This window comes from Anarhichas minor, unplaced genomic scaffold (assembly GCF_050575085.1).
Source record: "Anarhichas minor isolate MPS153535 unplaced genomic scaffold, ASM5057508v1 ptg000024l, whole genome shotgun sequence".
NCBI classification, from domain to species: domain Eukaryota; kingdom Metazoa; phylum Chordata; class Actinopteri; order Perciformes; family Anarhichadidae; genus Anarhichas; species Anarhichas minor.
Genome location: NW_027466470.1, coordinates 558523 through 570521, shown reverse-complemented (window position 1 = coordinate 570521; position 11999 = coordinate 558523). Strand labels below are relative to the sequence as shown.

The 11999-nt window shown below is 41.5% G+C and overlaps 1 protein-coding gene across 2 annotated transcripts; it reads right to left on the bottom strand.

Annotated features, from left to right (window-relative positions):
- Positions 1–969: 969 nt before the first annotated feature.
- Positions 970–6859, bottom strand: LOC142956778 (immunoglobulin lambda-1 light chain-like). 2 transcript variants are annotated; one of them, XM_076098519.1, is made up of 5 exons: positions 6638–6859; positions 6216–6545; positions 4459–4506; positions 1733–2041; positions 970–1605 (listed from the first exon to the last, which is right to left on the bottom strand). In XM_076098519.1, exons 1-5 carry the CDS (start codon positions 6678–6680, stop codon positions 1355–1357), a joined length of 981 nt encoding a protein of 326 aa, XP_075954634.1. In that variant the 5' UTR covers positions 6681–6859; the 3' UTR covers positions 970–1354. The 2 variants fall into 2 exon arrangements, 1 of the variants encoding a protein (XP_075954634.1); XR_012956052.1 differs by lacking the exons at positions 970–1605; positions 6216–6545; positions 6638–6859 and having other exon boundaries at positions 1909–2047; positions 4459–4904.
- Positions 6860–11999: the final 5140 nt, after the last annotated feature.

Below are 11999 nucleotides of genomic sequence, written 5' to 3'. Positions count from 1 at the left end.
TTTGCTTCTCTTGGTTCAGCTTCGTTGTCCTTGTTTAGTTGTGTACTTGTATTCATATCTTCCTGTACATTAGTTCTTGGCTCTGTGTGAAAATGTATTCAGAGCTCCTTACAAACAGTCAGATCACTTGTAGGAGTCAAGAAACACGGACAATCAAGTAGATTCTGTTTCTGATGATTTACTATGAAGAATAAAGAAGAAGAAAACAAGAAGGTTTATAAAACACTGTGCTTTAACTGTTTATTGAGAATGTTACACTAAACCTGCTGCACTGTGAAAAATGTTTTTAAAGAAACACAAGAACAGAAAAATACTTTAAAGAATATATTATCAAGCAGACAGCTAATGATTCTAATTTATTTTCCATTTTATACAATTTAAAGTGGAAATACTACAAAATATCACCACACAGAATTACTTTTAGGAACCAGAAATGTTTGTGTGTATTCATACCTTTAGGATTATTGAAACATGAAAATATACATTTAGATTAGAAAACTTAATTAATCCCCAGTGGGGAAACTCATTTGCCACCCAGAAACTCACACAGACGACACAGTCCACAGTACACAACACAGTCCACAACAGACAGAAACACATTACAAAGGATAAATAACACCAGACAATGCCATATAAAACATGATCGACATCAGAAAGATAAAAACCTCTAAAGGTGTTCATTAAAACTGCTGCTGGAACGAAAGATCTTCTTATTCGTTCAGTAGAACACTGAGGCGTCCTGAGTCTCTCGCTAAATGAGCTTCAGAGTCCATTGAAGACACCGTGTAGTGGACGGCCTTCAAACAACACAATTGTTTTTAACTTGGCCCTTGTTTGCTTTTCCACAGTGACCTTGAGTGAGTCTGGGGTTAGACCAATCACTGAGCCAGCCTTTCTGATCATCCTATTGATCCTGTTTTTATCATCTGCAGTGATGCCCCCCCCCCCCCCCCCCCAGCAGAGCACAGCATAAAAAAGAACACGAGCCAAAGATCCCCTGATAGGAAACATAAAGAAGCTTCCTGCTGATGTCAAATGATCTAAGCTTCCTCAAGAAGAAGAGTCTGGACTGAGCCTTTTTAAGAACAGCATCAGTATTCATTTTCCAGTTTAATTTACTGTCCAGATAGACCCCGAGATATTTATACGACTGGTGACCTGCAATTGTCACTGGGGAGACCTCCTCCTTCTTCCTTCTAAAATCAATGACCAACTCTTTGGTCTTTCCAATATTTAGTTTTTATAACCATCACATCATAACAGATATTTGTGAATACTGATCAAAGTGATAACAGAGAAGAATTGATGAGATTTGATGGAGAGAAAAGGCAGAAATCAGTCAGTCAGCATGTGATCAGTTGGTGGACGGTCCCTTGTTTCTGAGGACCATCAGCAGAGAGAGTCCACAGCAGTACACCAGACTCTTCACTATCAGCACTGTGTACAGCAGGCACAGCAGCTTCACTTGGTACTGAGACGGGAGAGGAGGTGATGGAGGAGGAGATGGAGGAGGTGGTGGAGGGGATGATGGAGGAGGTGATGGGGATGTTGATGGAGGAGATAATGGAGGACATGATGGAGGAGGTGATGGAGGAGATGGAACCTCTGAAACAGAAAAGGAGTGACATGTGTTGAGTGAGAAACATCAGTGCTCTGCTCCTCTCTCTCTCTGACAGCAGCGTCTCCACATGAAGCTGAATCCCTGCTGAACACATCACTGAGCCTTCATTACCTGGTTCTGTTGGGGCCTCCACTGTGCCCCCCTCGTGATGGACGGAGCAGCGGTATTTATACCTGCTGTTCTCCCGCTGATGGATCAGCAAGATGGCGGCGGTGCGTCCGGACTCTCTGAGCTCCAGCTGCTCTCCCTCAGCAGAGGGCACCTCCTCCAGAGGACCGTTGTCCTTTCGTCTTTTCCAGGAGAACTGGACCAGAGGAGGAAACATGGCTGAGGCCAGACACAGCAGGGAGCTCCTCCCCTCCAGGTGGGCTCTGGATGCTGCTGGGTACACGCTCACCACGGGCTTCACTACCTGCTCATCTGAAGCTTGACAGCAGCAACAAGCAGCACAGACACACATTCACACAGTCAACAGCAGCTTCCAGCGCTGCTCTGTGTTCAGTGTGATCCTGGAAACTACATGGACTCTGATCACTGAAGAGCTCCTCAGTACAGCACAGAGTCCACTAACACAGGAGGCTGCACTCACTGACATTACTGCTAATGATATATGATATGATATAATATAATATGATATAATATAATATAATATGATATAATATGATATAATATGATATAATATAATATGATATAATATGATATAATATAATATAATATAATATAATATGATATAATATGATATGATATAATATAATATGATATAATATGATATAATATAATATAATATAATATGATATAATATAATATGATATAATATAATATGATATAATATGATATAATATAATATAATATAATATAATATGATATAATATGATATAATATGATATAATATAATATCTAACATGATATAATATAATATAATATAATATATAATATGATATAATAAAATATATAATATAAAATATGATAAAATATATATACCACTAAATAGTGTTCAGTATTTTTTACATTTTTCATAACAAATTAGAATTATATGTTCAGATATGTCAAATTTGATGAACATCTTTAGTTATATAATAAAATAAAAGGATTTTCTTTCATCCCTGATGGAAAATGTACATGTGAAATAAAATAAAATATAAATCTATAAATATATCAATAGTTGTATTTTCTCATTAAAATTCTAACGTTTGTAGCCGACTACAATGATATGTTTAGAAATGTTAAATCTGTTAAAAACTACTAAAACGTATTAATCATCAGAGGGAAACATACATACATATAATAAGATAATATGATAATATGATGATGTAATTTATATTCACACAAAAGGAAAGTTTATTTTTTAAAGTTAAACATATTATTATCAACTGAAGATTTGTCTTTATGTAAAATACAATTATCATTTCAATCATTATTACAATAAACATACTTTAATATTTACCTCCATATAATTTACTCTGATTAATAATTGCTCTTTTTTCATAACAATTTGAATTTCAAACAAAACCACAATATGTTTGGATATATTAAAAGGTAAATATATGAAATTAAATATAAAATATGTAAAACTAAATTACATAATCTAATATTAATTAACATGAAATATAATAGAATCTTGCTTTGGAAGAAAGAATTGGAACAAATGTCTGTATGTTTTTAACAACGAGTGACTTCTTTTACTGCAATGATCACACTTGTGTCTTGGTGTCCTCGTATTGTATTGTGTTTTATATATTGTTGTTGTATTTGTGTTTTTTGATACTATATGGACTCATGAGTCTGAAATAAAAGTTGAATATTAACCAACATACACTTATATTATATAATATATTTTAAATTATGTTAAGTGTTAAACTATTTATTCTAAAAGTGCATCAAGGTACAAATATACAGTATATGTGTACCTTTATATATTATCCTGTTTCATTAATATAAATATGTATTGAATATTATATTCATTGTAAAATCATATTCAGTATCAGTTTGCCTTCATGTATAAATATATCTTTCATTAAAAGTCAGATGTACATCATTTAAAATACAAATGGCAAGAGGCCGATATTACCATTTAAAACGTATTCATTAATTATTGTATACATAAAACATATTTAGAGTTATACGCTTTAAAAAATACATTGACTGACATTTCTTTAATTCATTGTAATTTAATATACTTTATGATATTAGAAGGAGTTAATAACTGAGAGGATCAGATAATGTTTATTTTCACTAAATTTCAATATTTCACTTTTTCTACCAACACATATTTTACTCTAATTACTAAAGGAACAAATCAATACATCAATAATTCATTTGTCATAATAATTTAAACTTCATTAACACAACATAATATATTATATAATACACTATAATATAGTATAATATAACATAATCATTTATTTAATTTACCCAAACTGTGTTTACTGAAATATATCTAAAATGATGTCAACGTCTACAAATTAACTTTCATATATATTAATGTATAATGACGACTATAATAGAGTTTAAGTTTTAAAACTATATTAAAGGCATTGAGCTACATTCACTTTGATTTAATATTGTTTCTGGGTTAGTGTTTAATAACTGAGAGGATCAGATCATGTTTATTTTAATACATTTCAATATCACACGTTTTCTTCATGAATGTGTTTAATCTGCAGGAATAAAGAATAACTTGAGTTGTTCAGTGAGATTGAACCTGTTTTATGTAACAACAAGAATTCTCTATAAAGATGAAAACACGAACAAGTGAAGCCTGAAGCAGCAGCAACTCATTCAAACACATTTGAACTTGTTCAGTAAAACAACTGAAGGAAGTAAATGTGTCTTCTTACCTTTTACGTACAGTTTAGTTCCTGAGCCAAAGATCAAGTAGTCATATCCTCCCACAGTGAACCAGAGTGATACAAAAACCTGCTGAGCTGAACGAGTCCAGATGATGAAGCAGAGTCATATTCAGCTCCATGATGTGTTTCTCATTCCTTCAGGTTAACACCACTGTCTCTTCTCTTATTCCCTTTCTAGACTCACGAGCAGAGCGTCTCCGTGGATCCTTGCTTCACACGTTCATGCTCCCCAGAGGATGGATCCTGCTGACTTTACGTTTTTATCATCAGGTGACTTTTTAAACTGTCCTTTACTTTGATTCATGACGTCTGAGCATCAAATGACAGCTCGGTGGCAGAGCCAGTGTGTTGCTCTGTCGTCTTGTTCTGATCTCCAGTAGGAAGAGTTGTGATCCTCGTACTCTTTAAATCAGTGCAGCATGAGAGCAGAGTTACTGTCCACACACACACACACACACACGCACACGCACACGCACACGCACGCACGCACACACACACACACACACACACACACACACACACACACACACACACACACACACACGCACACACACACGCACGCACACACACACACACACACACACACACACACGCGCACACGCACACGCACGCACGCACACACACACACACACACACACACACACACACACACGCACACACACACACGCACACGCACACGCACGCACGCACACACACACACACACACACACACACACACACACACACACTTCTGTTCAGGACAAATACTGTCACCAGTTAGCTTAGCACTGAACTATGAATGTTCAGCAGAAGCTCAAACATAGTAAAGGTGAAGTTAACATCATTGTTAAAGGTTTGATGCTCATTTAAATGTAACTATTGATTAAAGTGATTCCAGTGTTGGATGTTTGTAAACAGAGTTTGACTTTTAATTCTTTGTTTTAAAACTCTTAAATATCTTGTTCATCAACATTCTGTCACATATGATGATGAGACATTTCTCTGTTTTAAGAGTTAAACAGACTCTTAGAGCTGGTGTAAATATTAGGGTTCATCCTCTGGGGACCATGAACATCCTGTAGAGAGAATTGAGGCCAACAGTTCTCTTGATCTGATCAGAGTTGTGTTTGGATGGAAAGACTGAGCCGAAGGTCCCACTGCTCACAGAACACCTTCATTACACACTAATACTCTGACCAGGTCTCAGAAACACAAGGATTCACTTTGATCATTTACTGGAGAGAAACTGATCTGATGAAATCTGTTTCAACATGTGATGTAAGAAATGTGTCTGGGAAGCTTTTATTGTGAAGGAGACACAGGAAGTGTTTGCATTCAGAGCAGATCAGCATTAAGAGGAGGGACGGACTTTATTCCTTCAGCAGGATTTTAATCTGCATCAAAGTGATGAAGCTGGTTTATGTGTTTTAATGTATATTTATCATTATTCTCTGCTTTTTAAAAGTGAATTCTTTATGTTTTTCATCCCATTTATTTGTATTATTTCTTTAAGTTACTTCATCCTTGTGTCTCTGAGACACTCGTTTGTCCTCTCTGTGTGAAACAACAATGAACTGCAGGAATATCTGATGAATGAATAAATATGAAATAAATGCATCTTAAATCCCTCAGTTCAGAGTGTTTGTGGCTGATGGAGGAGAAACATGAACCTGAGCTGTGGTTTACTGCTCTCTTCCTGTCACAAGCGCTGGTTGACATCTGTTCATCTGTTGGTTTTTGTTCAGGCTGCAGGAATCTTTTCTCACTGTGGATATTATCACAGGAGCAGTAGTAGGAGGCTGAATGAGAGAGTCTAACGTTCTGGATCTCCAACTCAAAGCCGTTCTGTTTCTTCACAGCTGAGAAATCATCTTTCTGAGGATGATTGTAACTCTCTTTATCTATGACACCATTACTCCTTCTAATATCAAGAATCAGTGTGAATGTTTCGTTGTCTCTCTTCTGGTACCAGAATATATAATCATAACTACTGTAACACTGGTCAGTGCCTCCACAGCTGAAGGAGACATTCCCACCAACTCTCCTGGTCAACGTTAAATCCTCCTGAATCAGCTCTGCTGCCATAGAACCCAGCGCTGCAGAGGAACAGACAGGTGGATGAAGGTGAGTGTGACGGTGTTGGTCAGAGGTGGAGCTCGGTGGCTCCTGATTGGCTGGAAACACTCACCTGAACACAGACAGCACAGAGCAGCAGCTGGGAGGAAAAGCATCGTGTGCAGCGGTGTTTCCTCTGGTGAGCCTGAGGAGAAGTGGAGCTCTGATGCAGCTGAGGACCAACAAGGAGGATCTGTGAGATCAGACGAGGGCCACGTGGTTTCTAACAGGTCCTCACACCTCCCATCAGCCCCTGCTGTGGTTTCTAACAGGTCCTCACACCTCCCATCAGCCCCTGCTGCACAATCATCAGGCTGCTTCCTGGTCTCTACACACAGAGAAGAATCTCTCAAATGAAGAGATTTAGTGTTGAGTCTCATCTTTTGATGTCTGTTCATCAAGTGTATTTATTGATTAATATTCTTGATGTCTGGATGATATTTTATGTGTTTTTAAAACCATCACTGGTGACCTGCCATCATGTGTTTGTACGATAACATATCATATAAACTGTTGTATGAGGATACGTTGCATGAGCACAGACTCGTTGGTGTCTTCAGTCCTCAGTGGCAGCAGTTCTCTCAGAGAACAACCTAACAGCGTTTATTAATGAAGCTCCAGAGTTTAGTGTCTCTGCTTCAGTGCTGTTTGTCCATTAAAGACCAGACATGTGGTGAGAAAACTAACGAGCTGTGCTGAGGTGGAGGCTCAGGAGAGGGACTCATGAACATGTTGATGGACAGGGAAGCTGATGATGAAGATTAATTTATACTTTATTATCTATATTTATGTTTAAAAGGTAAGAACTGTGTAAAGGACATGTGTAAAACCTCTAACGCTCCTTATTATTAGCTTTCATTTAGAAGGCTCTTGTGAGATTTGTCTTGTTGGAGTTTGATTCATCGTATTAGCTCCATCAACTATATCTCTTTGTTTAAATATGTCTAAATGTTTTAAACTCACATATATGACTTCCACATATTGAGAAGTGAATACAGTGTGTTCTGAATAGGTCAACATAGAGCCTGTGTGCCTGAGAAAGGATCAGAGTCTCTAGTACAGGGGTGTCAAACTCAAGGCCCGCGGGCCGAATCCGGCCCCCCACGTCATATCATGTGGCCGTGAATCCACCAGCAAAAAAAAAAGAAGATTTTTACTTGATAATAAAAATATCCCCATAGTCCAATGATGAGATACTTAAACACAACAGTCATAGAAGCAGCTCTTTGGCAGGTTACCCTACATTTGACATTACATTTATTTAACTCCATGTACAATATTTTACACTTGAATAAACGATAATCAAATATAGAGACAGTTATTTAACATGTTAGGGAGTAGTTACATTTACACAGTCTTACAGTTACAACCGGCCCTTTGAGGGAAACCATGATGCTGATGTGTCCCAGGGTGAAGATGAGTTTGACACCCTGCTCTATAGATAGACTACTGAGGGGGAGCAGGTGCAGAGAGATGGTGTTCCTGCTACAGAGGCTGGCAGGCGGATGGTGAGACTGTCATGGAGAAGACGAGAGAAGGCCGCTGATGCTGCAGACATTAAAGATGACAGAGAAGGAGCGCCACCCTGTGGTCAGTCAGAGGAAGAGCAGGGTCTCCAGATGATGCTGGTGATGCTCGTCATTATTGTTTCCCAGACTTCTCTCTGAACTGATTCAGTGAAACGTTTCTTCGTCTTGATCTTAATCTGACAGCAGAAAAACATTCTGGGTCACGATGACGCAGAAATACAAAACCACATTCACATTACCTCAAACACGTTCAGGTTGGTGGTGAATTTTGTAACACAGTCTGCTGTTTAACAGCTGTGAGGAAAATACCAAACTAAAAATACACAAAACTACTGAACTGTGATTACCCTGTTATATTGCTGTAATTTACACGATTACTGGAAACCTGTTCCACACACAGTATTACTAATTTCACTAGCTTAGGCCCCCACCTCAGCCGGAGTGAGCCTTCGCCGGTTGTTTGGAGAGTTTGTGGAATAGCTGGTGGAGATAGATAGATAGATAGATGTATACTTTATTCATCCCCAGTGGGAAATTTGTTTGTAGCAGCAGCAAGCAAAGTTACAGAGTAAACATAAAAATATGAAAGATGAAAGATGCTCAATATATACAATAAGATAACATAGCAGAATATAAGACAATTTGAATAAAATTTAAAGAAAATAAAAAATGCACAGTATATACAATAAAATAGAATGGTATAAGTTAACCAACTAGGTAAAAAACAGCAGTGCAAGGATCACCAACAGCAAACAACAACAGTTAGCAGTGTTGTAGTCAATTGAAGGATGATCTGGCCAGAGGTGATTTATTGTACAGTCTTATAGCCGAGAGCAGGAATGTTCTCCTGTATCTTTCCTTGTGACAGCGGAGCTGGATCAGTCTGTTGGAGAAAGTGCTCCTCTGTCCCTGCAGTAGGTGGTGGAGAGGGTGGTCCTGGTTATCCAATATGGATAATAGTTTCTTCAGTGTCCTCTCCACCACCTGCTCCAGATAGTCTTGTTTACAACCAATGATGGAGCCGGCCTTCTTAACAAGTTTGTTCAGTCTGTTGGTGTCTCCGGCTCCAATGCTGCTCCCCCAGCAGACTACGGAGAAGTACAGTGCACTGGCCACAACAGACTGGTAGAACATCTCCAACACCTCGCTGCACACGTTGAAGGATCGAAGTTTCCTCAAGATAAAGAGTCGACTCATCCCCTTCTTGTACACAGCGTTGATGTTGGTCTTCCAGTTCAGTTTGTTGTCAATGGAGACACCCAGGTACTTGTACTCCTCCACCATGTCCACATCCTCTCCCTGAACTCTCAGCGGTTGTGGAGTCGTCGTCTTCCTCCTGAAGTCGACCACCATCTCTCTGGTCTTGGCCATGTTCAGACGCAGGTGATTTCTACCGGCCCACTCCACAAAGACATCCACTACTGCCCTGTACTCCTCCTCCCGTCCATCCCTTATACACCCGACCACTGCAGAGTCATCAGAGAACTTCTGCAGATGGCATGACCCAGAGTTGTACTGGAAGTCAGTGGTGTACAAGGTGAACAGGAAGGGAGACAGAACAGTTCCCTGTGGGGCTCCAATATCACTAACCACCCCATCAGACAGCGCACGGCCCAGTCGGACAAACTGTGCTCTGCCCGTGAGGTAGCCAGTGATCCAGGAGACAGTGGACGTGTCTACCCCCACCACCCGCAGCTTCTCACTCAGCAGCAGTGGTTGGATGGTGTTGAATGCACTGAAGTCAAAGAAAGTGATTCTCACAGAGCCACCGGTTCCATCCAGGTGTGACTGAGCTCGTTGCAGCAGGTAGATGATGGCGTCGTCCCCCCCACATGAGGCTGGTACGCAAATTGCAGAGGGTCCAGTGAGGATTTCACCTGCGGTCGGAGGTGGGCCAAGACCAGCCTCTCCAGCACCTTCATCACATGAGATGTGAGGGCAACTGGTCGGTAGTCATTGAGGCCAGATGGTGTCATCTTCTTAGGTACAGGAACCAGGCACGACGTCTTCCACAGCACCGGGACTTCCTCCTGCTTCAGGCTCAGGTTGAAGAGGTGTTGCAGGACATCAGACAGCTGGATGGCGCAGGTCTTCAGGACCCTGGGGCTGATGCCATCAGGTCCAGCAGCCTTGCCTTGGTGGAGTCTCTCCAGCTGTCTCCTAACCTGGCCAGTCGTCACAGAGAGGGGGGGGAGGGGGGTCACAGTGTCGGTAGTGGCAGAGCCCTTTGAAGTGGAGGGCTCTGAGTCCATGCAGCTCACCAGGGGGGACAGAGGGGGGAGGTGTTTGGGAGGTGTGGTGTGTGGAGGAGACAGATGAGGGCTCTGAGCTAAACCTATTGAAGAAAGAGTTTAGCTCGTTTGCCCTCTCCAGGGAGCCCCCTGGTTGTCTCCCTCCAACCTTGAAGCCGGTTTTCTGCTTCATCCCCGTCCACACCTCCCTCACATTGTTCTGCTGGAGTTTGGCCTCCAGCTTCCTCCTGAAAGAGTCCTTGCACTCTCTGATCTCTATCTTCAGGTCGTGCTGGACTCTCCTTAGCTTGTCCCCGTTCCCAGACCTGAAAGCTGCTTTCTTCTCATTAAGAAGAGCTTTCAGGTCACTGGTGATCCAGGGCTTGTTATTGGGGAAGCAGCATACAGTCCGGGATGGTATGACAGTTTGTTCACAGAATTTGATGTATTCTGTGATACAGTCCGTCACGCTGTTGATATCCTCCCCATGTGGTCCACAAAGCACATCCCAATCCGTCGACCCAAAGCAGTCCTGCAGGGCATCATTAGCCTCCTGAGACCACCTCCTCACAGTCCTGGTGGTCACAGGCAGCCTCTGCACCAGAGGAACATACCTTGGTGTTAACAGGATCAGGTTGTGGTCGGACCTGCCAAGGGGGGGAAGGGCAGTGGCACTGTATGCATCATTTGCATTAGCATACAGTAGGTCCAGAGTGTTATTGTTCCGAGTGGGGCAGTCAACATACTGGTGAAAAGTTGGCAGGGCTTTATCCAGAGTGGTGTGGTTAAAGTCTCCACTAATTGCCAGAAAAGCACCAGCATGTTGACTCAGCAGTCCAGATACAGTGGAGTGGATGGTGTCCACTGCTGCCTCAGCGTCAGCTGATGGGGGGACGTACACAGCCACAACAATGGCGGACGTGAACTCCCTCGGCAAATAATATGGACGCATCCCCACGGCCAACAGTTCAATGTCCGGGTTACAGAACACATGGTCGGGATTGCACCACCTCTCGTTCACACACACTGCAATCCCGCCACCTCTCTTCTTACCGCTCAGTACAACGTCTCTGTCCGCCCGAACAGTCCTGAAGCCGGGCACCGACGCACTGTGGTCCGGGAAATCTGCGTGCAGCCATGTCTCCGTGAAACACATGACGCTACACTCACGGAAGTCCCTCTCAGTCTTTACCAGCGCACCGAGCTCGTCCGTCTTATTCGCCAAAGACCTCATGTTCCCCGTTATAATTGCCGGTACTGAGGGTTTGTACTTCCTTCCCTTCGCCCTCCGCTTAGTGCCCGACCTGCAGCCCCGAGCCCTTCTCCTTAGCTCCACTGGGATCTCAGGTCTGGAGCCGGGCAAAAGCCGCAGTTTGCTCAGCGCAATCAGCTGATCGCGGGAATAGACAATGGCCCCACTCATTGTGTTTGGCTCTCCATATAAACAGGAAGAAAAGTAACAGAAAAGCCACGAGAAAAGTTGAGAAAAAGTTACGGTCCGTTGTCTGACCATAATTTAGACCAAACGTTAAGGAAAAAGAACAAAAGAAGAGAAGAAAAGTGAAAAAAAGACTAACAATTAAAACACACACAGGGAGCTGCTGCGACAGGCAGCCGCTGGCACGGCGCCATCTTGCATATTTTTATGCAAGGTTAGCCTGGATGAAGCGATTTG

Bases quoted from the DNA above. Each gene is read 5' to 3' on its own strand.
- LOC142956778 (XM_076098519.1), bottom strand. From the start codon at position 6,680: ATGCTTTTCCTCCCAGCTGCTGCTCTGTGCTGTCTGTGTTCAG. The intron at 4,507-6,215 runs GTGAGAAAAGAT...TCACTGTGGGAG, and splicing joins CTCCTGTGATAATATCCACA to GATATGACTACTTGATCTTT. The intron at 1,606-1,732 runs GTAATGAAGGCT...TTTCTGTTTCAG, and splicing joins GGAGGCCCCAACAGAACCAG to AGGTTCCATCTCCTCCATCA.